This window comes from Siniperca chuatsi, linkage group LG3 (genome assembly GCF_020085105.1).
Source record: "Siniperca chuatsi isolate FFG_IHB_CAS linkage group LG3, ASM2008510v1, whole genome shotgun sequence".
Classification (NCBI taxonomy): Eukaryota; Metazoa; Chordata; class Actinopteri; order Centrarchiformes; family Sinipercidae; genus Siniperca; species Siniperca chuatsi.
This window is the reverse complement of record NC_058044.1, coordinates 7,518,499-7,543,136: the sequence shown is the minus strand read 5'-3', so window position 1 is coordinate 7,543,136 and position 24,638 is coordinate 7,518,499. Positions and strand designations below refer to the sequence as shown.

Genomic DNA, 24,638 nt, shown 5'->3' with positions numbered 1-24,638 from the left:
GTGCCTGAGAAACGGTATCTGTAGTTATTGACTTTGACTATTACAAGGTTTATTAAGATTATTGATTTATGTGTGTCTGTTACATCTCGGGATATTCATCCTCCTCAAGCCCCATCCCTGCCATTACCTGTTACCATGGCAACATGCAGAGATCCTGCAGTGGAGGATGAAGGATGTTTGTTCGTCTGTTCCTGTCTCTGTCTGTATCAAAACACACATGCAAAGTTTAGCACACATTAGAATGACTGAGTGTTTTGTTTTTTTAACAAGTAGGAGAGCTGAGTTTCCTCTGCAGAAGGACAGAGAAAGTAGAGTAGGTTACCTCCCTCTACCCCCGCCTTCCTTTCTCTTGTACAGTTTTGGATCAGTGAAATCTCAAGGGGACATGATGCAGGCGCTTTCCTCCTTCTCCCACACACACACACACAACAGAATTTGCAAAAATCCTGACAATGGATTTTCTTATCAGAACAAGATGGTTGCCATGTTGGATAAACCGTGACAAGTCACTAAATTGAAGCCATAATGGCCCTGCTCATTTTCTATTCAGGTTTAAAGGGAAGGAACATGTCACCCAGTGAAACAGTTTGGCTCATTTATGTGTTTTTAATAGTTTATAATTGAGCTCTATTGCACAGAGGAATAAGCTACAATATATTACACTTTAGATACACAGACAATACTTCATAGGGTCAAGTCATCATTGATTTTGGACTTTCTTTTGATTTAATGACAATAAGAACCAGACATATCCCTTAAACAATAATTGTTATTTCAGTTAAATGCTTGATTCTGATATGGTACTTTTTCTCTTGACTCCTACACATTTGTACAATTGAGCCTCTGTTTTCTGAGCTTTTAAGTATCTGTTCACCCAAATTATAAACAATAGTTTGCGGTAACAGCTCTGAGGCTGTACTTTGAGTTAAATGCTAACGTCAGCATACTAACATGCTCACAATGACAATGCTAACGTGCTGATGTTTAGCAAGTAATGTGTACCAGGTTCATCATCTTAGTTTAGCCTGTTAGCATACTAACATTTGCTAATTAGCACTAAACACAAAGTACAACTGAGGCTGTTGGGAATGTCATTAGTTTTGCAGATATTTAAACCAAAGTACTGGACAAATTAAATTAATTAAACAAACTGTTGGTGGCACTAGATGAAAAGTTAGTTACAGTTCATCCTGGAGGGGGGGGGGCGCGTGACTGTCTGAACAAACTGGAAATCCATCCAATTGTATTCACTAAAAACCACAAATGTGAACCTCATGGTGGAGCTAGGGGAGATGTCAGGGGATCACAAAGTCTGTAGTCTTTGTTCTTTGGGCAACATGGATATCTGTTCAAAATGTTGTGCAAATCCATCTAGATGAGATGTTTCAGTCTCGACCAAAGTGGTGGACCGACTGACCGACAGATTGACATTGCCATCCCTAAAGCCACTAGCATGGCTAAAGCCATATGTTACTCAGGATAATATACACACCTTACTGTTAACAGTTTTCTTTGGTAGAAAATAGAGCCAGTGAAAACTGTTGACAGCAAGGTCTGTGGAATATCCATGTAAACAAACCTGGACAAATAAAAAAAAAATCAAGGAGAATGTCCACTGTTTAGAGGGAAAACTTTATTGGGTTTTTTACTCTGTTCAGTTCAAATGTAAGAACATGAAAAAGAAAAGACTGAAATGCTCTATGGAAGGCACAGCCACAATAACAGCCAGAGAAGACTGACTTCATCACTGTGTTTACAGACCAGCAGCAGCACCCAATCTAAGGCAGACATTTCATCACACCAAACATGTGCTTTTAACTTCTTGCAGTTAGACACTACATTATTGTGCAGATTTAGTCACAGTAATTAATGTATCTATGACTGCATATTTGTAAGTATTTATGTGCATTTGAGTGTGCAGCACTAGTCTTACCCACCACCTCCCTTTCACTCCTTTAAACAGAAAGAATGATCATTCTAAGAAGACTCCTTCAGTCGATGAGTACATTTCAAAGCTTCTTTCACTTGTCCTCTCCTTTCATTTGTTTCCTCCTGAAGTATAATTGAAAGCCTTACACTAACGTGAGGAACCAGAAAGAACTGAGTGGATTATAGTCTTGAAGGGAAACCTACTACTTTCTATGCATCTGTCTATATACAGATTTTGTCTGGCTGCACATCTAAGAGTCAGAAAGGTTCAGTAAGTAGCATACAAGCGAAGAAGTGCCACCCACATCCCATTTTTTTCTTTATAGCCTCAACACACTTTTGTACTTTCCTATAGTTATTATGTTTTTGAAGCATTCAGAGACAAAGCAAGCCTTATTTACAGCAGAAATATGTAAATCAGTAACATCCCTTTATATGATGTGTTATGCTTCATAGTTTGAAAGAGAACAGGAAATGAAAGCAGTGTAATAGAGCCAGCAGGACATTTAGCAGGAGAAGGTTAGATATTGGAAGTTGTGATTTATAGCATTCTACATGTTCGTTTACACCAGTAGTTACCACAGATAGGCACAACCAATAACAGTAATCGTCCTGATATTTATCAGGTACAGCTTGTGTAAATGTGACTGGAAGTGAAACTAATTATGTGCAACCATACTATGATTCATTCATGAAACAACAAGTCATCATAAATCCAAATCTGCGGTAAAAAGCCCAGTAAGAAGAGATAATGATTGAGAAAGAAAAATAATACAAAATAAAACACCTGTAGTGCTTTGGTGTCATGACTTCCAGTTGATCAGCTTCAATTTCCACCACACATCCATCCAGACAAATTCACAATTACACGCACACACACCCACAGGCACGCACACATATGCAAAAAAAACAGCTACCTACAGTATCTATCAATGGTTTGAAGCATTGTGTCAGACAGTGGAGAAGTCCGGCTCTGCTTTCTCAGTATTCCCAGAGGGTGGCCCCATCCAGGGAGTCGGCGCTGGCCTTTAGCCCTCCGGCATGGTCTCCTTTAAGGTACTTCCCCCCCAGAGCACAAATAGCCATCTTGTTGAGGTCACAGAACTCCAACAGGAACTGGACAGGTGTGGAGCTGCTGCACACCACCGCTGTGTCGTCTCCAACACACCAATACTTCCCCTGGGAGTCTGGATAAACAAAGCCTGACTCACACACAGTATGCATAGCGCTGGGTGATATTTTATGTATTCAAAGCGACGTGTTAAATAACCAAACTGATGCTCATTGCATTTAATGTCACAGTTGTTATGGTAATGTTAGGGTGAAAAAACCTTTTTCAGATGACTAACAGTTGTTGAACCGTATAGCCACAATATTATTCCCATTAGATGTTTTAAATATTGGTTTTCTCTACAGCACAGCAGAGTTAAACAGGGCTGTGGTGAGCACTATTTTTAAAGGCCCGCTCCGAGATAAGAGCAAATAGGGACATTGTGCACAAGATAAAGTGAATCTGATATCATGTCTTGCATTAAAAAAAAGGTTTCATACAACTCTCAAGTCTCAGATGTCTAAGTTTCCCACCTGCGAGTCAATTGTACTATTGACAAAATAATGAAGTAATAAAGAAAGAATAAAGATGACTACATGTTCACTGTGATGGAAAGCATGCAAGAATATATTATTCTGTATTGACATAAAATTAAACTTCTGCCTGGAAAGTAGGAAAATACATCAATTTAAGTTACTATGCATTGGATTTGATTATTTCAGACTTTAGCACCCCAAGTGGTAGGATAAAAAAGACGCGGTGGCAGACAGCAATGCATGCTGATGAATACACTGAAAATAGAACTTCGACATCACCAGTTTTTGGTGAGATTGTCTGAAACCATCCTATAAACATATCATTTAAAGCTGCACTATTCAATACATTTATATTAACAATGGATCAAATTAATATGTGTGGTATGAAAGGGGTCACTAGTATTGACAAAGCCACACAGAATTGTTACCTGATTCTGAGGTTCGTCTCAGCTCTACGGAGCATTTTAGCATCTTTCAGCTCATTGTTTTGACTTTAGAGCCCACAACTTTACTGTTTTCGTTCTCGCTGCTCTATTGGCGAATAATAAACCCACTGTACACTATCTACCCAGCACCAAACAGCAGACAAAGTTACAGACTAGCTGGTGAACGTAGTGGAGCATTTAGCAACTAAAGAGCCAGATATCTCCCTCAGGAGTTGGTGGAGACCAAAAACAGAGCTAAGAGGAGAGCGAATATTGAACTTACATTTGCCAGGTGGCAAGAAACGGAACTCCAAATTAATGATAAGGCGGCTTCATATTTGCTGGATGTTTAACACGCAACAGTTTGCTAACAAGTTCGCCATATCAACTTTATAAGGCAATATGTTAATGTTGTGTTTACAGCTTGTTTCTGCTGCCCCCAAGTGACCAAAAAAAAAGAAATGCAGGTTTAAAGTCACCATTTGTAGGATTTGAACATTTCTGACTTTGGCACTCCCAAGGGCTAGTATCAAAAAAGACACTCTGGCAAACTGTCTTCCTTTTCTACAATCAAAAACATCTGCCATCAGGATGCTAAAACATGCTATATTCACATATTTTCTACACATTGGGCAGCTTTGCTGTGTTTTGGAAAATGGCCAGCAGGCATATGAACTCGGTGACTTGTAGTAAATACGTAAAATATATAGGTAAACAGTTGGGTAAACTCATTATTTTTTTGTCTTTTAAAATGATTGCCCACCTTTGAGGGAGTAAGCTCCATTGTGGAACTCCAGCTGGAAAACATCATATGATGCTCGGTTGGAGTCCAGGGTCGCCATTCCGGCTTTACGAGCCCCGATGAAACCATACTCCCCACGAAGGACGATGATTGGACGGTTGATCAGCTTCATCAGGAACTGTTCAGCTTCACCTAAAGAGACAGGCTGATTAGGATTGTGTCAAACAGATCTGGGCCTTGTTTCCCAAAAGTATCTTGAAGCTAAGATATTCATAGCCCATACACATACATGGGTACTAAGATTATGTAATCGTGAATATGCCTTTGGGAAACAGGGTCCCTAGTCTGTTATCTTTAGGGATAGAGAGAAGATATCATAGTTTAGAAGAAGTACTGACACTTGACTTCTTCCTTTAGAATCCTGATTTTTTTTCATAGAAAAGTACATGTACATGAAAACTACTTGGTTACATTATCGAGAGCTCCTTTTTCATCAGAAAGTCACTGACCTGCGTTGTCAACAGTAGCAGCTAGCTGCCCGTTCTTCTTAGCGATCACATATTTGCTATTAGCTGCACGCACACACACACGACCGTCACGCCACTCCAGTTCAAAGAAACTGTTGGCCGACCTGTGACACACACGTTAACAAACTCAATGAGCAGACTGTGAAGGATAGATATGTATGAAATAAAGTGATATTCAACATGAAGTAGTAGGTGTGTGTGTGTGTGTGTGTGTGTGTGTGGTTACTTGGTGGAGGCAGTACACTGCAGTCCTCCACTTGCTGTCAGAGTCCAGTATTTTCCAGCAGCAGTTCTGAAGGCACACTTCCTGTCCTCACGGCTCATCTCCAACTGGAAGACTTCCTGGTCCCCTTCCTCGTCCTGATTGGCTGACAGGTCCATGCCTAGAAAAGTGGGGCAGTCTGCTGTCAGTTTTCATTTGTTTCTGGAGTAGCGATGTGTTGGTCGCAAATGAGTAGGCTCAATGAGCTGGCTCCAGATAGACTCTTAAAAAGTGACAAACATCCTAAACTCTCTGTGCCCAGCTGTTAAAGGTGTGGCCACATGGGTTTGTTGAATTACGGCACCCACGCAGGGGATGTGCCAGTCCTGAAAGGGACTAAGTACGGGGAGGGGAGTAACAAAAAAGCAAGTTTTTCCAAATAAGAAAAAATGAGAAGAATGAATGCAACATGCCTGAAACTGCATTGCATTCTGGTCTAATGAGGATACTGTGGACAAATCCACATTTCTGCTTCTCCCATGGCGAATATCTAAACTGTAGACTTGGTTAGAGTCTGTACACTACTTGGTTACGTAAGAACACTAGTAAAGCAGTATTAATTGATTATTTATCCACTTGGGGGCAGCAGAACAAGCTGTAAACGACACTGACACATCATCACCTTAAGTTGATATGGTGGACATGTTAGCAAACAGTTGCCTATATACACATCAAGCAGATGTGAGGCAGCATTATCATTCATTTAGAGTCGGATTTCTGGCCATTTGACAAACCTAAGTCCAATATTCACTCTACCTTAAACTCTATTTTGGTCTTCACCAACTCCTGAGGGAAATATCTGGCTCTTTAGCTGCTAAATGATCCACTATGTTCACCAGCTAGTCACTAACTGTGTCTGTGTGCCGTTTGGTGCTGGACAGGTAACGTACAGTCGGATTATCAGAGCTTTGTCATTGAAAACAGCTGCCTGCTGCATCTGAAGACGACGCTGATGAAAACGAGTTCGTCACTACGAGCGACACCTTCCATATTACAGGTAGTCACCCATTGTTAATATAAAACTAATAATTAGTGCAGCTTTAACACAGCTTTGAAAGAAAACATTTCAAATCTGACACCGGAAAGACTTGCATCTTGACCTGCAATTTGCTTATAAAGACATGAAACTTGACTTAGACTTGTCTAAAATGACTTAAAACCATCTGTGAATTTCTCCACCATAGAAGAGCTCAGGAAAAAAGCTCTTGCTCTTCATTAAGAGTCTGACACAAAAACCTGATTTTTACAGCTGAGCTGCTGGCTAACAAAATGCCTGTGAATGCCCACACTGAGCCTACTGCCCCATTAGGAGTTATTGGGCTACAGATGACATAATGATTGAATGTTTGTTCAACACTGTCTCCCTGTCTTAAATGGCCATAACTTCAATGAAAGACCAGGTCACAAGTCACTGCCCTACGCTGACCACATTCAAACAAATATTATCTTCCTCCTTCCACAATCCATCTCTCCTGGAATGCACACACACACACACACACCATGTCTGCATGAGTTAAAGCATATTGACTGCACGGATTAATGATCAGTCCCATGTGCATGGCATCACAGAGTGAGACTGAGTGGCGACAAGACAAAGAGGTTGCATGTGGCATAAAGATCCACATTCTGCAGGACTGTCTGAGTCACACCTCCCTCTTTGTAGCCTGTTTTCTCTGCATCTCCTCCGTTTTATCCCTTTTGTCTCCTAAACAAATCCCTCCTCGTTTCCTGTCTATTCTCAGTCTATTCTGAGATAAAGAATGACGGATAACTGTAGACTGAAGCTGACCCTGAACCAGCAGCCACAATGCAGGGGTAGAATTACTGCAGAAAAATGTTAAGCTAGGCAGAGACTGGCCAAAAGGAGGGAGGGAGGGAGGGGGGGAGAAAGTGAGAGCATGATAATGAAAAACACATGGTATGAGGAAAATGAAGTATCAAGAGTATCCAATTCTGTTCTGCTCTCTCTCTCTCACACACACAAGTCTCTTTCACTATCCCCATGGGGGACAGTCATTGACATAATGCTTTCCCTAGCCCTTTAACCTAACCTAATTGTAACGTGTACCCTAAAACCAAGTCCTAATCCTCAAAAAGCAGTCTCTACCCGTGTGGCCCTCAATTAATGGGTTAGTGTACATTCAGATTAAAGTCCCCACCGGGATATAAGAACATGAAGCACACACGCACACATACACACACCAAAATCATGCAACAGCTGCATCTGGTGTGTGCCCAGTTATGCAGTGACTTCATCTGTATGGTGAAATGGGATTTGTCTTTCTGGCTCTGTGTGGCTGCAGAGCCTCACCTTGCCTCGTGGAGACGTTTCTCTCGTTGCCTGCAGTCAGTACGACCTGCGCGTGGCTGCGCTCCAGGCCAAACAATTCATCCTTCCCAACCCGGGTGCTTTTCCCAGACTTCATTGTGCCGGTGGGGCCCACGGGTGCCAGGTAGCGGCCGTTGCAGTCGCGGAATGCCACTTTTCCGGAGCGGAACTCCAGCATGTAGCCGGTATCCTTGTCCGTTTTTGTGGACAGGCTGCCGTCATTGCGGAGGAAGCGGTTGTCAGAGGTCTCGAGGTGGTAGCGCTGGTCACGGTAGACCAGTGTCACAAGCGAGTCGACCCCCCAGGGGACATCCCGGTTTATTGACACCTCCTGCCGCTCCCCTTGCACACTCAGGTGGGCGAAGCGTTTGCGCGCAAAGCTGTACAGGTTGACCTGCGGGTGCACAGCCAGGTGCACGCTCCATTTCTCTGCCGGTGAGGCAGTCTGCGCAAAGCAGGTGATCCGGTCCTGGCTGCCGCCGAGGTACCGGCCATGGGGCTCGGACTGCAGAGACCACCGCCCGTCCTCGTGCGCGGTGACGACGAAGCGGCAGTCCCGACCACGCGTCTCGCTGTCCGCGGTAACGTTGCCGTCTTTGTCCGTGGCGAGGTAGCGGCCCAGGTGGGAGAGAAGGAACACGACGCTGCCGTCCTCCCCGGTCTGCTCCAGGGTCCAGGTCTGCTTCTTCTTCAGGCTGCTGGCCGAAGCGTTGATTTTGAAGCCGAAAGTCTCCGCCGTCAGATACTTGCCCTCGCTGTTGATGAGCCCCAGAGGGATCTGCAGCAGGTCCCCGTCAGCGCCGTTTGCGGACATGATTGCCGTGTGTCAAGAAGAGAAAAGAAAAGAGATGTGCCTGTTTGGAGAGACGGACAGAGAAAGTGAATGTGGGGGTGTCTAAGGAAGGAAGGGAGGGAGGGAGAGAGAGAGAGAGCTGCTCTGTGCTGACTGATGATGATGATGATGATGATGATGAGTGCCCTGACTGCAAATCCAGACTGCCTCGCTGGAGCTGCAGGAGTTGCAGGGCTGGGAGTTTTGTTTTATAACGGCAGTAGTACACGCCCCAGACACAGGCAGAGGAGCTGGGGGGATATTACTGCAATTTTGTCAAACCACCCCACCCCTGTTCATCTACACACATAGCCTATGTAGCCTATTCAGTAGCACCCAAACCATTACTAATAACTAATTTCCTTCACATCCATATTTCCCCCATCTTTCCCTCCCTCTAATTGAGATCTGCTCACCCTCAGTCCCACATGGATAGAGCCATTCACCAACTGACAGTGTTTGTCTTCAGGGTTGTGAAGGACATGATCTATATCTGGCCAAAAGCTGTGTCTGTTCACTTTTACGTTTGTGTACTACAGCATATCATATTTTAGACAGTAGTGATTCCAACTTTGTGTCCAAAAGTTTGGGGAGGGCCCTTTCCTTTTCCAACATGACAATGCCCCCGTGCACAAAGCCGGGTCCGAGTTTGGTGTGCACCGAGCCCCGACCTCAACCCAGTCCAACACCTTCCACCAAACTACTCACGCTCTCCCTGCTGCAGCCAGTGGGCCTCTTGTTTCTTTCTCTCTCTACCTTTAATTGCCCCTGGAGGCATCTTGTCATGGTAACGTATGTGTGCTGTAGGATGAGAGGGTATGTCTGTTATAACGTTCTCCCCCTGCCCCCCTCTTTCGCCCTTTGTCTTACACACACACAAACAAACTATACTCTATAGGAACACATCACCAACCACATAACATTTCAGCATTGCATTATAAGCCTTGAAAATGCTATACTTGGAAGGACTGTGTTGAATTACAATCTGCATCAGTGCAAGTAATGAAAAATAATGTGTTTTGGAATACACACATGGAAATCAGACATCCACAGCTAAATTATAAGTGTTTGTTTCTGTTATCAGCTTCAGTTGTTTCCAGACCTTGTTCCCTTCCTTGTGATTCCACCCGCTGGTCTGGCCAGGCTGGGTCAGCCCTGCCTGCCTCTTCCGTCCTCCTCGACTGGGCTCTGTCATGACTCCTGCCTGCACATCCACCTTTATTTATACTGGAGAGAGTGTTTCCGGGTGTGTGCTTATCTTTTCCTCACACCTAATAAAATAATATTAGCAGGGTAACACAAAGCCCCACGAGAAGCCAATTTATCCAGCTAAGCTCTTTGAGCCATTTGGTTTGTTTCTTCTCCTGTGGCAGTCTATAACGATGAAACTGATTATGTTAATGTTTTGACTGTGTATTGAAATATCTGATTAGAGTGTTTTATATAGTCTTTTTTACAAAGTTATCTGCTTCAGTGGAAGAATGCCAATAGCTACCACACTGTTGTGTCCTGTAATGTCCATCCTCCCCTACAAACAAGTTACTTTTTATGTTCTTTAGAGGGTCAGAACTCCTTTTTAAAACCTAACTTGCACTTCCAATATTGAATGTAATGTGAGGAAGCATGACACAGTTTTCCCTTAGTGGAAATTCTACACTGAAGGTGAAAGACGGAAAGGTTCATGAGTAGTTTGCATGTATATGTTTTGTCAATATTTATGCTAATTACTGTCCTGCAAAGCCTGGGATATGTGGAGTGTGTGTTTGTTTGTGTGTGTGCATGCCTCTGTGTGTTTGTGTGCATGTTGTAGTGTCAGTCAACTGAAAATGAATCAATGACAATTTTGGTGAATTGTTTAAGTCACATATCAAGTAAAAACGACAAACATTGCCTGGAAGTTTTGAGGTTTTGCTTTCAAATCAGTGTAAACTGGATACCTTTGGGGGTTCTGACTGTAATCCAGACAAAATAAGCAAGTCTACTTTATTGCTTTAAGCTTGGGTATTTGTCATAAGTTTTGACATTTTATAGATAAAATGATGAATTGATTAACTATAAAAATGGTTACTTAATGACTAGAATAATTGTCAGTTGCAGACCTAGCATGTTGTCACATAGCAACTGGATAGCATAAACAAGAAAGAGGGGTAGCAACAGAGAAAAGCATCCCTTGGCCTAATTTGACCAAATCCCCAATGAAATTAATATTCACTGAACAGAAGAGGCAGGTGAAGAGCTGTGTCCAAAGGAAATTGGACTATTGTTCAGTCATGCTTCTGTCATGATTTACATATGAGGTAATAGTTTTGTAAATGGTGTGTATTTTACTGATGTAAAATAACAAGATTTCTAGTTTTTGACAATATTTGAAGTTGTAAGTTGCCCAGTGCCTCTGTAAGTAACAGTTTAAAAAAAACCCGAAACGTATAATTTTTTGGCATTCCTGCAGGGGAGAGAGAGGGAAAGACATGCAGTAAAGGGCCCGGGCCAGATTCGAACCCCGGCTGCTGTGGGAAGGACTCAGTCTTAATAATGGTACGCTCTCTACTAGGTGAGCTACTGGGGGCTCGCCTGTAAATAACAGTTTATGAAATAATTTCTCTGACAATGAATTCACTGTGAGTTTAGCCTTAAGGCAAGAGTTGATTGAAATGTGAAACTGTATGTTTGTATTTGTCTTGATCAGTGTTTGGATAAAATTTCCTCTAAGGAGACACTGAGGATGAAAAAGTTTGTCACTAAAAGATTGTACAATGTTTGTTTTGTTTTTTTGGTCAATGAAACATACGCTAATCACTTTGAGAGAGGAAAACAGTGAGTGTGGGACTGACAACGCTAACAGGCCAGGGCTCTGAACAAGACTGGGGGCTGGGAGTAGGACTTGGCCTCTGGTGGGAGAATCTGGTGGGGAACAGGACATGAAGACTGGGCTGGTACCTTGCCTGTGAAGGAAATGTGTAGGTGGAGCATTTGGAAAAAGCATGGCCTTGGCTGCTTGATTCTGGATACCACTTAGTTCAGACCACATCGCCCCCATCTGGGCATTCAGAGAACAACAGCAAGGATATGGGACTGAGACTAAATATACTCTATGTGCAGCCTTAGAAAGGGAGTCCTGCTTGCATGGTCATTCCTCAGGTTTCTTCCATTTCCAGTTAAAGAGACGTTGGGTGTTTTTCCTCACCAGCTTGAGAGGAGACTCCTTGTCACACTCCGCCTTCCATTGCCCTTGAGCAAGGCACTGTCCTCTGGACTGAAGTTGGGCACTGGGTGCTGCATGGGTGGTGCCCACTCTAATTATATTTTTAGGATGGCTCAAATAGAGACAGTTCATTTCCCCAAAGGAATGAATAAAATATAACTTCCTCTGGATCATTGTTCATTGTTAAAATATGTTTGGAAACTGTAGAGAAGCTCTCTGCTGTAGTTTGAAGATCTCATATTTCACCTGTGTGATGTCTTCAACACAGCGTAGACATTTTTAACAGCAGACATTTTGACTTGTCACTGTAGGAAAAGCACAGGTGTTACTAATAACATTAACAATGGCTCTGTTATATTCAAGTGTCCCAGTAAGCCACGACAGTGTGATAGTGAAGCAGCATGCACGATACCAGGACCCTGAAACTGAAGCAGCCAATTAATTGTATTTTTTATACCTGTGCTTTTCCTACTGTGACATGCCAAAGTGTCTTCCATGAAAAAGGTCTGTTCGTGTAAACTTAGTGTCATGATTTTATTTTGTTTTTTGGAGGGACACTGACCTGGTAGTGGGTAATTGAGAGACAGGACTGTCAGAGAAACCAGCAATAAAACTGACAACAGTAAAAAGAAGCATGATGTTCACTTTGTTGTTTGTGGCAAATGGTCAGCATTAAAAGTCTACACATGATTTGACACTAAAAACAGCAAAACGTCTGGAAGTGTCTTTCAAAACAAAAGTATTTGATTCTACATCAGCATTCCTCTAAATTAAAAAAATGTCTTTTAAATGATCAGAATTGTTACTTTAAGGTTAAAGTTATTTGCAGATCCATAATCCAAATCCCTTCTGGTGTGGCCTTCCAGGTTCTTTGACCTCCAGGTAACATACAGTGCAGTTTGACTAGCAGCACTAGGTGGCAGACATGCTACCACGTCAGGTGTATATACACACGCACACAAAGGCAAGCAAGCAGCAGTGAAAAGAGAAATGGCTAAAAAGAGAAATGTAACATTGGGTAGAAGAGCACCTGAAGGAAGATTTTGTCTGCATGGTCTTGAGGGTTGTTTGAGGAGATCACTGAATGCTTGTTTGATTTTTCAAAATTAGGTTTGTCACACTATATGAATACAGGAACCTCATCTACATTTTCCACATTATTAGGTGTTGATTTTGCAGTAACAAGCGTTGTTTGGAGTGTTGTTTGCTTACTCACACAGCCGTTCTGTTCTTCAGTTGGTGTGGACCTCCATAAAACACTTGTTGATTTTTACAACAACGACAGCTATACGGTATGCATGATAATGACAAGTTAATTTTGTTTCGAAAGCTCTGTGATGAAATCATGTTTGTTCACTGTTATATTCCCATCATCTCTGTGGATGTGGTCAAAAGAGATGATGGGTTTTGTTCTAAAGATTGAGGCTAGTAAAGCTGAGGTTCTGCAAAGCAACCAGTCACTCTGGACACAGCCTGTGTTTTGAATTACATGTGCAGCAAATGACGAGACCAAGCGTGCCGGTTTGTTAACTCACAGAGTCAGAATGTAGTCTTGTCGACTTTTCTGGGCTCACAAAAAACATTTTGTTAAGCCAGTTAAACTCTTTTGTAAGAAAATGGTCAACTGTCTTAGATATCTGCAATGGGTTTGTTTGCCCATGAACAAAAGTATGCTGGTCTGCCTGGCTGTGTGGTTCTGGGGGTCCACCACCTGTATAAACAGTGTGGATGAGATACAGTAACACGAGGCCACTGTGTTCTCTACAGAGTTTGAGAGAAGAGTGATGCAAAATAAGAGAAGTTCACATTAGAGAGTGGAAGAAGTTCACTTACATTTCTATTCATCCACATATACTGTTCATGCCCAAAAGTCTCGAGCAATGCAGACCATATCTGTGTCGATATCTCTAAAGACAATTCAGGGGCATCATCTGCCTGCTTCCCTTCTCTGCCTTTATTTAACTCCCTGTTTCTACATTAGGTCTATAGGTCATATAGGTCTATAGGTCAAGAGATGGCAGCGTCCATGCTGTCAGGACATACTCATTCCTTGAACTTCTCCTATCAGTTGTATTATGCTGCTGTTTCTTTCCTTTCTGGGGACCAAGAGGAAGATGAAGTGGAAAGAGAGGAAAGTGCAGCATGGAAATGGCAGGCTACATGGAAAGCAAGATCCTGGAAGTAGAAATGAATGAGAACTGAAGATTCACATAAAGTAGCAGATAAGTAGGAGGAAGAAAGGGGAGGAATGGAAATGTCCGGTAAGAAGAAAAGAGAGCGAAATTTTGCTGAAAAATACTAAAACTATTATATGTTGAATAAGATGCTGCATTTCATGTATGTTTCAGAATATATTTATAACTACACTTGTTTATTCAAAAATATAAAACAAGAAATAAATTGCAGGACGATGTAAGTTTTAAAGCTACTGTGTCGATACTGTCTGATTTGGTAAAGAAGTTGTCATCTATGTATAAAAACTACATATAATTATTTTTTCATTTGCAATCATGTTCTGTATATGTAAAATGTTAAATACTGTACAACATTGGAGTCCTATGTTGCTTTGCTGCGGTCAGAAGCTAATAAGCTGAACAGGGAACCCTGAATTAGTCTCAACATACTCTTGTACCTTCCGTTTTCCTCGTCTCCTTCTCTCATACTACTGGAGGAAAACACCTGAAGTCCCTCCTTTCAGCACCCCTCCACCAATGGGTAACGTGAGGAAATGAGTCAGAAGCAAGGAGCAATAGGAAAACTATTGACACTCAGCCCTGGGCTGTGGTTTCGTTATCACCTCTGTCAAGCCCATCAAAACTGAAAATATACAACCGGATCGACTTTTCAAAATAATCCTTTTATTGAAAAACGCGTTGCCTCATTCTTTATAATATTACAGATATGTGTCCATTTTCAAAACAAATTTCACGAAAAAAATCTATAGTTGATTAAAATATATTATACGAGACATGATTTGATAAATGTTTGCTATCGTTTATCCGGTTTGTGCTTTTATTTTGAAGGTACGCTTACGTAGTTTCCGGTACAACTCTGACTTTTTCTGGCTAGATTGACGCAGCTCATTAACTGCTGCTGGTTGCTAGACGACTCAATCTGCAACACTGATGTGAAAACAGTAACCTCTACATGGAAAGAAAACAACCTTTTAACGGATGTAAGGAAGCTATGGTCAACAGTGTCTGTCACCGCATCACCGGCTTATTACGTGGAGAATCCGCTGTGTTGGGGACGAGAATCCGAGTTGTAGCATTGCTAACGTCTCTTTTGTTGCCCCATGTTTTTACTACAAGTAAGAGGGGCAACCTGAAGTTCGCTTTTTGACTTGGAAAAAAATGAAAAGATTACACACGGAGAAAGTCAAGTTTTCCAACTTAACGTAACGTTTGCTTACCAGCTATGTTTAATGCAACTGCTAAGATGTCTCTGGAGGCGAGTGATGTTCAAACAGATGAAGACTATGAGGAGCTGGTGAGTCCTTAACTTTGGTTAGGTCAAGAATACAACTGACTGTCTTCCCTTGACTGTAAATTTGTTGTTTTAGTAAGCCTTAAGTACTTCTTTAAAGCCTGTAGTTGTGCTATGTATCACACTTGTGTCCGTATTGAACCTGTAACCCAAAACAGCACACAACACAGTAACAGTTTATGGCAGTTGTTCCCAAAACTTTTGGCATATGACCCCTTAAATTGTAGCCATGTCTACTGTCTTAGTTTGGATATGTGTTGAGAGCATTTTAACCAAATCCTTCTTGTTTGTCAGCTGTCTCATTTGAAGGACTTTTAGAGGTCTGTAGAGATGTATTTCACAAGAAAAAAAAAAGAAAATGAGAAAGAGAAAAATCTAAAACAAAATTACTTAATGTAAATAGAACATTTTGTGTAACAGAAATAGTTATGTCCATTTAATCGTCATTAATCAAGGTTTATGATTGGTGGTTCAAACTATCAGGTTGGGAGCCACTGGTTTGGTGGTTTATGAGGTTTAATTTGACTGACACACATTAAACAGGCTAAATATTTCAAACACAAACCTACATTTTTTGTATCATTACAGATTATATTCTCTCCTCTTTGTCTGTCTTTCTCAATCTCTCTCTCTCTGACACACTCCTGCCTCACTCCTCTGTCCAACCTAGGTTGAGGATGGCTTCTCTTTCTCTGCTGATATTTTGGAAAAGGTAAACAAATGAAGTATTAATGATGAATTCCACCTGTGGCACGAGACTTCGTGTAGTTTATCTATATACCTTTGCTTTTCTGTTTGGGTTAATGTCTTGCTTTAGACATGTTCTACTTCTCAGAATTAGATTGATTAATACACCTTTCTTTTGCTTTAACGCCTTGTATTTGTTCACTATCAGAGATCAAGGAGGAAGAGATCTTCTGGCAAGCCTCCTCCTTCTCCAAGTAAGACCTGCTCAGCTGTTAAATGGGGAATTTTTGCTGATACTGTAACATACGCACTTTCCAAATTCCATTATTGTTTATATACAGTACGTATATGTGTAGGGTCTCCATACCTCTCCAGTCTGAGTGTGAACCCCAGAAGGGTAGCAGTGGCGGCCTGGAGACTGCCGAGGGCCTCCCTGGGGGACACCAGAGGGGACACACCTGGGGAGATTGGCTCAGCTCGCCTCACATCCCTCAGCAACGGCCATGGTAGGCACTTTACAAACACAACTAACACTCCGCCGACAGTGTCTCTCCTCAGGAGGGATGGCGCGAGGAGTGGCTGCTGAGGCTCAGATGGATAGAGCGAGACACTCCGACTCAGTTTGTTCAGCTGATAACTGGTTTGCTGACTTTGTAGGTGTCCTGCTCAGTACGATGATACGCAATTCTGCAAGTGTTACAACAATATTCCATTTGGCTTGATCTTTCTTGGATTTCACTAAGAGCAGATCAGTTCTATTGCATTATCCATAGTTGTTATTTATTCCATTTTTATATAGAAAAAATGGATTGGTGGAGCTTGAGGGAGTGCTCAAACTACAAAGTGTTCTCAAAAGGTGTTAAATGCATGAGTCAGACTTAGTAGTGACTTGTGTTGGGAAATATCTTGAACCTCTCTCTGTCTACCTCTTTTTCAGATGTGTCCCAGACGCAGAGATCAGAGTGCGATGTCACGCCAGAGCTCCTCAAACAGACTTTGAGCACGAGGAAACACAAACATCTCCACTCTGGATCCAATGGTGAGAGAATGTGTAGGTGTGTCAGAATGAGAAATGAAGTGAGGAAAAGTAGAGACGGGCGAAGCTGAAGGTCAGATTTTGTGCTGAGGATAGGAGACAGTATCAGAAAACGGATAGTGAGGGTGATATTATGATATCACCACCATCAGGTGTTTCATAACTGCAAGATGACAATGTGGCTGACTCTGTGTGATTATGTACCATCTCCCCATTGTCCCTATGTGTTGCAGGCTTCGCCTTCAGCACAGGTGACCACAGAGAGAAGGAGGACATGTACGATGAGATTATTCGCCTCAAGAAGGTAAAGAGTTACAAAATGAATGTTACATATTCAGCTTGTTCATAAATTAATGTTATGCATTCAGAAAAAGAACAAAGATAGAATACATTGTGAATCAGGGCGGTGTTGTCAGTAGTAGCGAGGTGGGAGATTTTTTTTCTGCAGGAGAGTTCAGCGTCAAGCCTCAGTGGAACATGACGTGTGCATCTCTGGTCTGCTGAAATGGCCTTGAGCAATACATTGAATGCCTGTCAGCTCCAGTGTGCTGTTCTGCAGCTGACTCAGACTTTTATTCCTCTGCAAAAGGGAAAAGGGGGTTTAAAATTTTTTTTCCCCCCTATGCGGATTAAAACTTTATTTAGATTTGACAGATAGGATTTTCATATGCACCCTTTATATGTTGAACTTTTCCTTTTATGCCTTTCTTGATGTGTGATTAATCAGTACTGGTGTTCTCTGCAGAGTCTCCAGGCACAGAAGTCTGACAACCAGCAAATGAAAGCCAAACTGCGCCGCCTGGAGGAAGATAACGCTAAAAGAGAGAAACAGATAGAAGAACTGTTGGATCCCACTAAAGTATGATCACTAAGTTGCTTACATTTTTTGTTTTTGCACAACAGACACATTTTAAAAACATCTTTTTCCTATAGGGATCTGAATATACTCGTAGTTTGGTGGATAAGAAAAAAGAAGGGAGTATTGTGAGTATATCCAGTCTGTTGATGAACATACCATAGATTATGTTTAGGATTTATCTTACACAGATTTTGTAAAATTGATTCTATCCATCAAGGTTCTCAATGGGCTGAAACAGAGAATCCTGAAGCTGGAGCAGCAGTGTAGAGAGAAAGAAAATGCCCTTAGGTAAAACACTCTCCAGCCTTTGCACAAGTCCATTTGGTTTAGCGTGTGTGAAGCAGCATAATGTTCAGGTTATTCACTTTTCCCCCCCAGTAAACTACAAAGTGAGCTGAGGACCACCAACCTGGAGGAGCTGAAGATCACAGTAGAAACCTACTATGAAGAGGTAATATCTATGCCTCTAGATACAAAATGTCTCATTTTTGTCACTTTTCCACCTTAATGTTAATGTAAAAAATGTGGCATGTTACCGCATATGGTTTTTCCAAAGCAGAACACCTGAAACAACCACTAAAGGAATGAGAGAAAGAAGCTCATACTAAAAATAGTGTTTGGATGGAAGAAGTGCTCCGCTCTGTGTTTTCATCATGTTTACTTTGGTTGAAGAGTGCGAGCTCAGCTGTGGAAATGGAAATCTCACCTAACTTGTGTACGTTTGTGTGCTTGTATTTCAGATCCAGAGGCTGAGGGTGCTTCTAGAAGCTACAGAGAAAAGGTATGCACCTGCTGATCAATTTATTTGTGCTAGAGAACAAATCGTGTCATAGAAAGTTGTAACAACATACAGTTATACCCTTTTCAGCCCGATGCAGTGACCTTGAATAAAGCTGTGTTTATGTTGGTCTGAATCTGTAAAGGTGGGTCATCAGATGTGGTCCAGTGCTTTGGTATAATTGTTATCATGGGCTTCTATCTTATAATAACTATAGGATTACTATAGAGTTACTATTGAAATATTATAGGAGTACTTTAATCCTGCGGTTGATTTTGGCTGTAACTTCACGCCCTCTGCTTTTAAGTTTGTCAAATATATGCTGAGTGAGTGTGTAGTCAGAGACTTTGATCCTGGATGTAAAGGATGTCCACACAGATCAGTCAAAGGCATTTATTATCTCTATCTTACTCATGAAATCCCTCCCTCTTTCTGTCTGTCTACAGTAGTCGAGCAGAGAGTAAATGCTCCCAGAGGCAGCAGAAAGCTTTAAGCTCCACGGTTCATCGTCTGTCTGAGAACCTGAAGCAGCTCCAACAGGAGAACACAGCGCTCAGAGAGGAGCTCAACACTGACAGTCCTGCAGGAGGAATCAAAGGTCTTTTCTCACACAACAAAACCCACACTGATACCCCTGTCCTAGTGCTTCCAAAACTGACCAGGTTAAAAGACATTTATTTCATTTCAAACGCGACACCTTTTACTCAGTAAAAGTCAGGAGAACATTGTGGAAACTTACTGTGTTGTGTGTCTACGATTTTGTGGCGTGCGGAAAATCAGGAAGGCTGGAGTCATTTCACATTTTGAAAAGTGTATTCATACAGAGGAAGGTATACAATATCAGAGAACTGTATATGTGTAATCTTAGAGAAATATACTCAAATGTATTTTACACATTGATTGCATTAGTGGGTAGATTTTTAAGCTCTTTGTCTCAGCAGAAAACCCAACTGTATTAGGAATCAGACTGTTTATCCATTTATTACTGTTTTTGAGCTAAAAACATTAATATATCAGGAAGGATTTAAGGAATAAAATATGTTGCTCATCAAAGTTATGTGAGAATTCAGGTAACAATTAAACAATATAGGGGAGTGCAATATGGTTAAATCATGTTTCACGGTATATGTTGTTTTATATTGCAATATACTGATATTAATCATGATATAGGATAGTTCCTGGAAACTCAATTGAGAAACTTTTTTTAGATAAAATAACTAGATGACAATAGAAGGTACTTGATGAAATGATCCTGTAAATCTGATATTGCCATAAAGTAGTCCTGCTGTTGATTTGTAACATTTCCCACAATGACCTAATAACTATTAGCAGTATTAAAGAAGGGATAACTACCTTGGTGTAAACAGTATAAATCTCTTCTAGGTTGACACATTTATATTGTCTTATTGTATATAACATCATATTGCCCACCCCAAACAATATAGTATCAGCTATTCATAATTTTTGTATTAATTCTTATACAACAATTCTTTTGTTATGTAACCAAGTATCTACTGAAATGTTTCAGTATTTGGGAGGGAATAGATGAATGGTATATGAAGAGCAGTGCAAATACAGTGAAGCACGAGCTAAAATAAAAAACAAATCACAAATTATGTAAAATAAATGTAAGGAAACAATTGCATAAATTAATGAAACATAATATCTAACCATTAATCAACAGCTGTGCAAACAAAAGTAGCTAAATATCAGTTAATTTAGTGTTTTCAAAGTCTTATAACAGACAGTTTAATAATTTGAGTTCTATATAATTAACTCGGCTGTTCGTACGGGATTATTATTTGAATTCTTTATCAATTTCATCCCCTGCGTTAAAGGATGAAACGCCATTGTGGTATTGTATTCTGTACTGTAACGCTGATGAATAAAGTGTGTGTGTGTGTGTGTGTGTCCTAGGTTACAGAGAGTGGAGTAAACAGAGACTGTTGAGAAGGCTGTTGGAAGTGGAGAAGGTGAGGAAAAACTGTAACTAGTTTTCCATGTAAACGCACGCAGTCATCTGTGTCGGATTGTCCGCTTCATCACAGACCGACTCCTCTCTCCTCCTATCAGAGGCTGGAGGACAGCAGAAGACACGGCAAGTCAGCAAAGAGCAGTGGCCGATTGGATCAGGAGGTCCAGGCCACACCCACTGAGATTCTGGGGTTTACCATGGCAACAGAGGCAGTGGTCTCTGTGGGAACTATCACTGAGGAAGAGGAGGAGGTTTCTGAACTGAGAGAAGGCCTCAGCCAATTGGAGAAGGAGAAGGTGGAGCTTCAAGAGATGCTGTCAAGTAAAGAGTGAGTGAGACACTACTCACCTACAGCTTTTATATATGACGTACAGTGTATCCATCTTAATAAATGATAATAATCTAAACTCATCATATACACCAGAGGGAGAAAACAATTTAAGGTGGTTTACTAGACTGTAAGTGGAGCTGCACCTTATTATTTATTCGTTGACAGTTGGTATGACCATAAAGTAATTGAATCTGTGTTATGTTTGTGTTTTCAGTGATGAACTGAGACAGTTGAGGACAGAAAGAGAAGAATTGGAGAAAGAGACAGATCGATGGAAAGCTGAACAGACAAAAGAATGGGACAAAGAGAGACAGCAGCATAAGTATGTTTTATTTGTGAAGTGTCATTGATATGTTTGTGTCATTTGACTCAACATGCCATGCTATGTATGTAACATCAATACTTCTCTACTATTTGTGAGCTTGAGATTTGAGATTTGTAAAGCTCTGCTTGTTTTTAAAAGCAAAAGGCATCCATATACATGTACTTATTCTTTGAATGTGTGGTGGTATTTAATATGACTGTCACCGACTGCTGTTGGATTTACATCTGAAACAGTAATTTTATGGAAATCTACTTATGCCCATCGTACAGATCACAGCTGATGCCTTTTTCATACAGATGCTTTGTAGTTACATCAAAAATGCCCCAGCACAACACAGTTGGCATCATAAAGATCCACTGGTGAATTATCTGTATGCAAATAATGTCTAAATATATAACAGCCAGGCAAGAAACGGAGACGACTGAAAGAGATGTGGCAGTGTGGATGATGGTCAGATTAATATTATAAAGAAATGAAATCATAAAGAAGAGCTGTTTACAGATGTAGTTTGCTCTTACAGACTTACACCTTCTCTGCCAGTACTGCCAGCTGGAAAGAGTCACTTTTACAGTTTGTTTAACCTAAACAAACTAGATAACTAACAAGTCTAAAGGCTGTTAGCAAAGAAACTGATATTAATGATAACATGCAACTGTCAGCCAATGCTAATGCTAACCTATATTACATGTTTTAGCTGGTGTCTCTTATGTATTAGTTATGTGTTTGTGTTTCTCAGACAGGAGTTGGACCAGTTGTGGGCGAGGATCCAAACTCTGGAGGACAGAAGTACACCTGCACAAGCTGAGCTCACCTCTCTCTCCGCCACATCGCCCAAGGACAATGAGGACACTCAGGCTGGAGCAGGTCTGGAAGAGGGGGAAGAGAGGGACACGGGAGGTAAAGAGAAGGAGGAGGAAAGAGATGAAGAATTGAGTAGAGATGCAGAGAAGAAAGACAGAGAGAAAGCAGCGTTGGTCATCCAGACAAACTGGAGGGAGCACAGAAATAGGGTATGTAACACCACAATTATATAAAAAAGTATTGATGTGTGACAGAAATATTATATAAAAAATGTCAGACGCTTTGTCCCAGATTTCTCTTTCTATCTCAATTTCTTTGCATTCTATCTTAAGGACATAGTGATGTTGCAGTCAGCATTACGAGGCCACCTCCTGAGAGAGTCGCAGCTCAAGGACCTGCTGAAAGACACACAGAATAAGGTTTCACCCACACACAAACACTTCCATACAGACTCACAGTCACTCTATATCTGTAAAGCAGCAAGAATCCTGCCATATTCAGGTGTGGTAATCCTTGTCCATCAGTATCACTCTTAGTATCAATATCACAGGAACTCTTTTAAACTATTGGCCACTGTAATAAAGAAAAATATTATTTTTGGGGTATACTTAAATTATTCTTTAACCAGTATGTTATTCTGGGTTCATTTTCACAGTATTACACTACAGCATACACTACTGTCCTCACAATGTTGCTTTCTCTGTACTATTGTTGTGTTTTGTAATACTGGGCATTTGTCAGCAATATTGTGAATTGGTATTGATAACCGGTAAGTTGTCGGACACTTGTGGGATGTTAATTAGATTTTTGTGATTCACATATTTAGGGAAAGAAAACTTGTGAGTAATGCTGTAGACCAGGCTGTTAGTCTGCACTGTGAAGAGTTCCCTGGCTGGACATATTAACTTAACCAAGCCAGTGGGCTCCAAATCTCACTACAATAATGAGCCAGCCAGCGGTGTAGTTCAGTGATTCACAAGCTACCCAGCAGTATATAAAGTAATCAATATTAGCTCCACTTTTACCAGCTGCAACATTTCAAGTGATGAACCCATTAATGCATCAATAATTATAATCCTATAATATAATATAATATTCTGAAATGGGCCATTCTGCATAATTCATATTTTTGGTACTTTACACTTTACTTTGCAAGTATATTTTGATGCTAATACTTTTGCTCTTTTACTCGAGTAAGATTTTGAATGCAGTACTTTTATTAGTAATAGAGTATTTCTACACTATAGTATTACTACTTTTACTTCAGTAAAATATCTTAGTAGTACTTCTTCTACTACTGGTACCAACATGGATTACGATGTTGCTAAAGCTAGTGGTGGTGTGTGCCTGGGTTCCCTGATTCTCCCCACATGTTGCCAGTATCATCTGATTAGCCTGTATGTCAGAAGCTCTGGCCCGTTGTGTTAGCTGTGGTTAGAGGCTAAGTTAGTAGGCTAGGCTAGGCTCAGAGCTACGCTAACAGGGCAGCAACAGAGGCTACCCCCAAATGCTTATTGATTAAAGTAGAAAATCCGTCAAAGTCACAGAAATCACAAAGTGCATCACGGGAAGAAGCGTGACAGCTTTGAATAAATTTGGCACTAACTTTCTCTAGCCCTGAGAACAGAGTAAAGGATGTGGAAATGAGTCATGTATTGTATTTACATGTATGCCCTTGAATCAACCCGGGGCAAGACATCATTATGGACAGACTTGTGCTGAAATAAACCAGAGTTGCAGCTTAGTGAAATTACCACTAGATGGCTCTAAAAAGCATTTCCCATGAGTGTACGGTAGTCGCCCTCTGTCTCACCTCATATGTGTTTTTCTGTCCCACTGAACATCCCTTGTCCCTCCTGTACTCCTGTTTCTTTCTCCCTTTTGCTCTGTCCCTTCCTTATCTCCTCTTTTCAGGCTGTAGAAGCTACAAGCCGCAGTGATGTTGCATCCTCCGTAGAGGGAGAGGTGGATGTGGTTGCCTTGACGATGATACAGTCTGCATTCAGGGGACACCTGGCTCGCTGTAGTCTTGCAATAGAGAGGTGACTCATGTTTACACAGAAAAATGTTAAAAGAACCGATCTCGTCAAACCTACAGTGCATTTTGCAGCATTATGTGTGTGTGTGTGTTTGTGCATTAGCTCGGGATTCTCTGTGCCTTCTCTAATGGGAAACAATTTGCCCACGCTGGTACCAAGAAGAGCTCGCTCAGCACACACACCCAGCAGAACGGGTGAGGTTCATGCATACTTTTTTGTGATTAATTCTTCATTGTACATATGAGCAAACACACAGAACAGAATGAAAATAAACAAACAAAAAAAATTGATTCTGACTAACCATATGGTACATAGCATCGCCCACAAAGAAACTCAGAAAGCAGGTAGACAAAATACTTTCCCGCTCCCGTATCTTACCCTATCCCATACCCATACAGTTACCCATTCATCTTCACAGAATCTCTTTATTAAAGTTAGGTTCAAGCTACTTGTTATTTCAAGCTACTTGCCTCATTTTACAGTTAA

At 41.2% G+C, this 24,638-nt stretch overlaps 2 protein-coding genes across 3 annotated transcripts in view; one reads left to right on the top strand and one right to left on the bottom strand.

Annotated features, from left to right (window-relative positions):
* Nucleotides 1-1,613: 1,613 nt before the first annotated feature.
* LOC122873669 (fascin-like) lies at nucleotides 1,614-9,016 on the bottom strand. The gene is made up of 5 exons (XM_044190698.1): nucleotides 7,784-9,016; nucleotides 5,437-5,593; nucleotides 5,193-5,314; nucleotides 4,705-4,875; nucleotides 1,614-3,116 (listed from the first exon to the last, which is right to left on the bottom strand). The coding sequence occupies exons 1-5, from the start codon at nucleotides 8,613-8,615 to the stop codon at nucleotides 2,911-2,913; spliced, it is 1,488 nt and encodes a 495-aa protein (XP_044046633.1). The 5' UTR covers nucleotides 8,616-9,016; the 3' UTR covers nucleotides 1,614-2,910.
* Nucleotides 9,017-14,868: 5,852 nt separating this feature from the next.
* iqce (IQ motif containing E) overlaps nucleotides 14,869-24,638 on the top strand; it is a 12,529-nt gene continuing 2,759 nt past the window's right edge. The window contains exons 1-19 of one of the 2 annotated variants that reach the window (XM_044190650.1): nucleotides 14,869-15,324; nucleotides 15,992-16,033; nucleotides 16,217-16,262; nucleotides 16,365-16,514; nucleotides 16,946-17,047; nucleotides 17,278-17,348; nucleotides 17,790-17,903; nucleotides 17,978-18,028; nucleotides 18,121-18,191; nucleotides 18,282-18,354; nucleotides 18,644-18,684; nucleotides 19,128-19,279; nucleotides 20,599-20,654; nucleotides 20,755-20,984; nucleotides 21,202-21,309; nucleotides 22,049-22,322; nucleotides 22,446-22,532; nucleotides 24,028-24,155; nucleotides 24,255-24,346. In XM_044190650.1, the coding sequence (XP_044046585.1) occupies nucleotides 15,253-15,324; nucleotides 15,992-16,033; nucleotides 16,217-16,262; nucleotides 16,365-16,514; nucleotides 16,946-17,047; nucleotides 17,278-17,348; nucleotides 17,790-17,903; nucleotides 17,978-18,028; nucleotides 18,121-18,191; nucleotides 18,282-18,354; nucleotides 18,644-18,684; nucleotides 19,128-19,279; nucleotides 20,599-20,654; nucleotides 20,755-20,984; nucleotides 21,202-21,309; nucleotides 22,049-22,322; nucleotides 22,446-22,532; nucleotides 24,028-24,155; nucleotides 24,255-24,346 (1,960 nt within the window). In that variant the 5' untranslated portion in view covers nucleotides 14,869-15,252. Of the gene's footprint in view, nucleotides 15,325-15,991; nucleotides 16,034-16,216; nucleotides 16,263-16,349; nucleotides 16,515-16,945; nucleotides 17,048-17,277; nucleotides 17,349-17,789; nucleotides 17,904-17,977; nucleotides 18,029-18,120; nucleotides 18,192-18,281; nucleotides 18,355-18,643; nucleotides 18,685-19,127; nucleotides 19,280-20,598; nucleotides 20,655-20,754; nucleotides 20,985-21,201; nucleotides 21,310-22,048; nucleotides 22,323-22,445; nucleotides 22,533-24,027; nucleotides 24,156-24,254; nucleotides 24,347-24,638 lie in introns of both variants that reach the window. The other variant, XM_044190649.1, reaches the window with a different exon arrangement.

Excerpts from the sequence above, each read along its gene's own strand:
- LOC122873669 (XM_044190698.1), bottom strand. The coding sequence starts at position 8,615 with ATGTCCGCAAACGGCGCTGACGGGGACCTGCTGCAGATCCCTCTGGGG. Across the intron at positions 5,315-5,436 it reads CAGTGTACTGCCTCCACCAA|GTCGGCCAACAGTTTCTTTG; the intron begins GTAACCACACAC and ends TGTGTGTCACAG. Across the intron at positions 4,876-5,192 it reads TGCTACTGTTGACAACGCAG|GTGAAGCTGAACAGTTCCTG; the intron begins GTCAGTGACTTT and ends CTGTCTCTTTAG.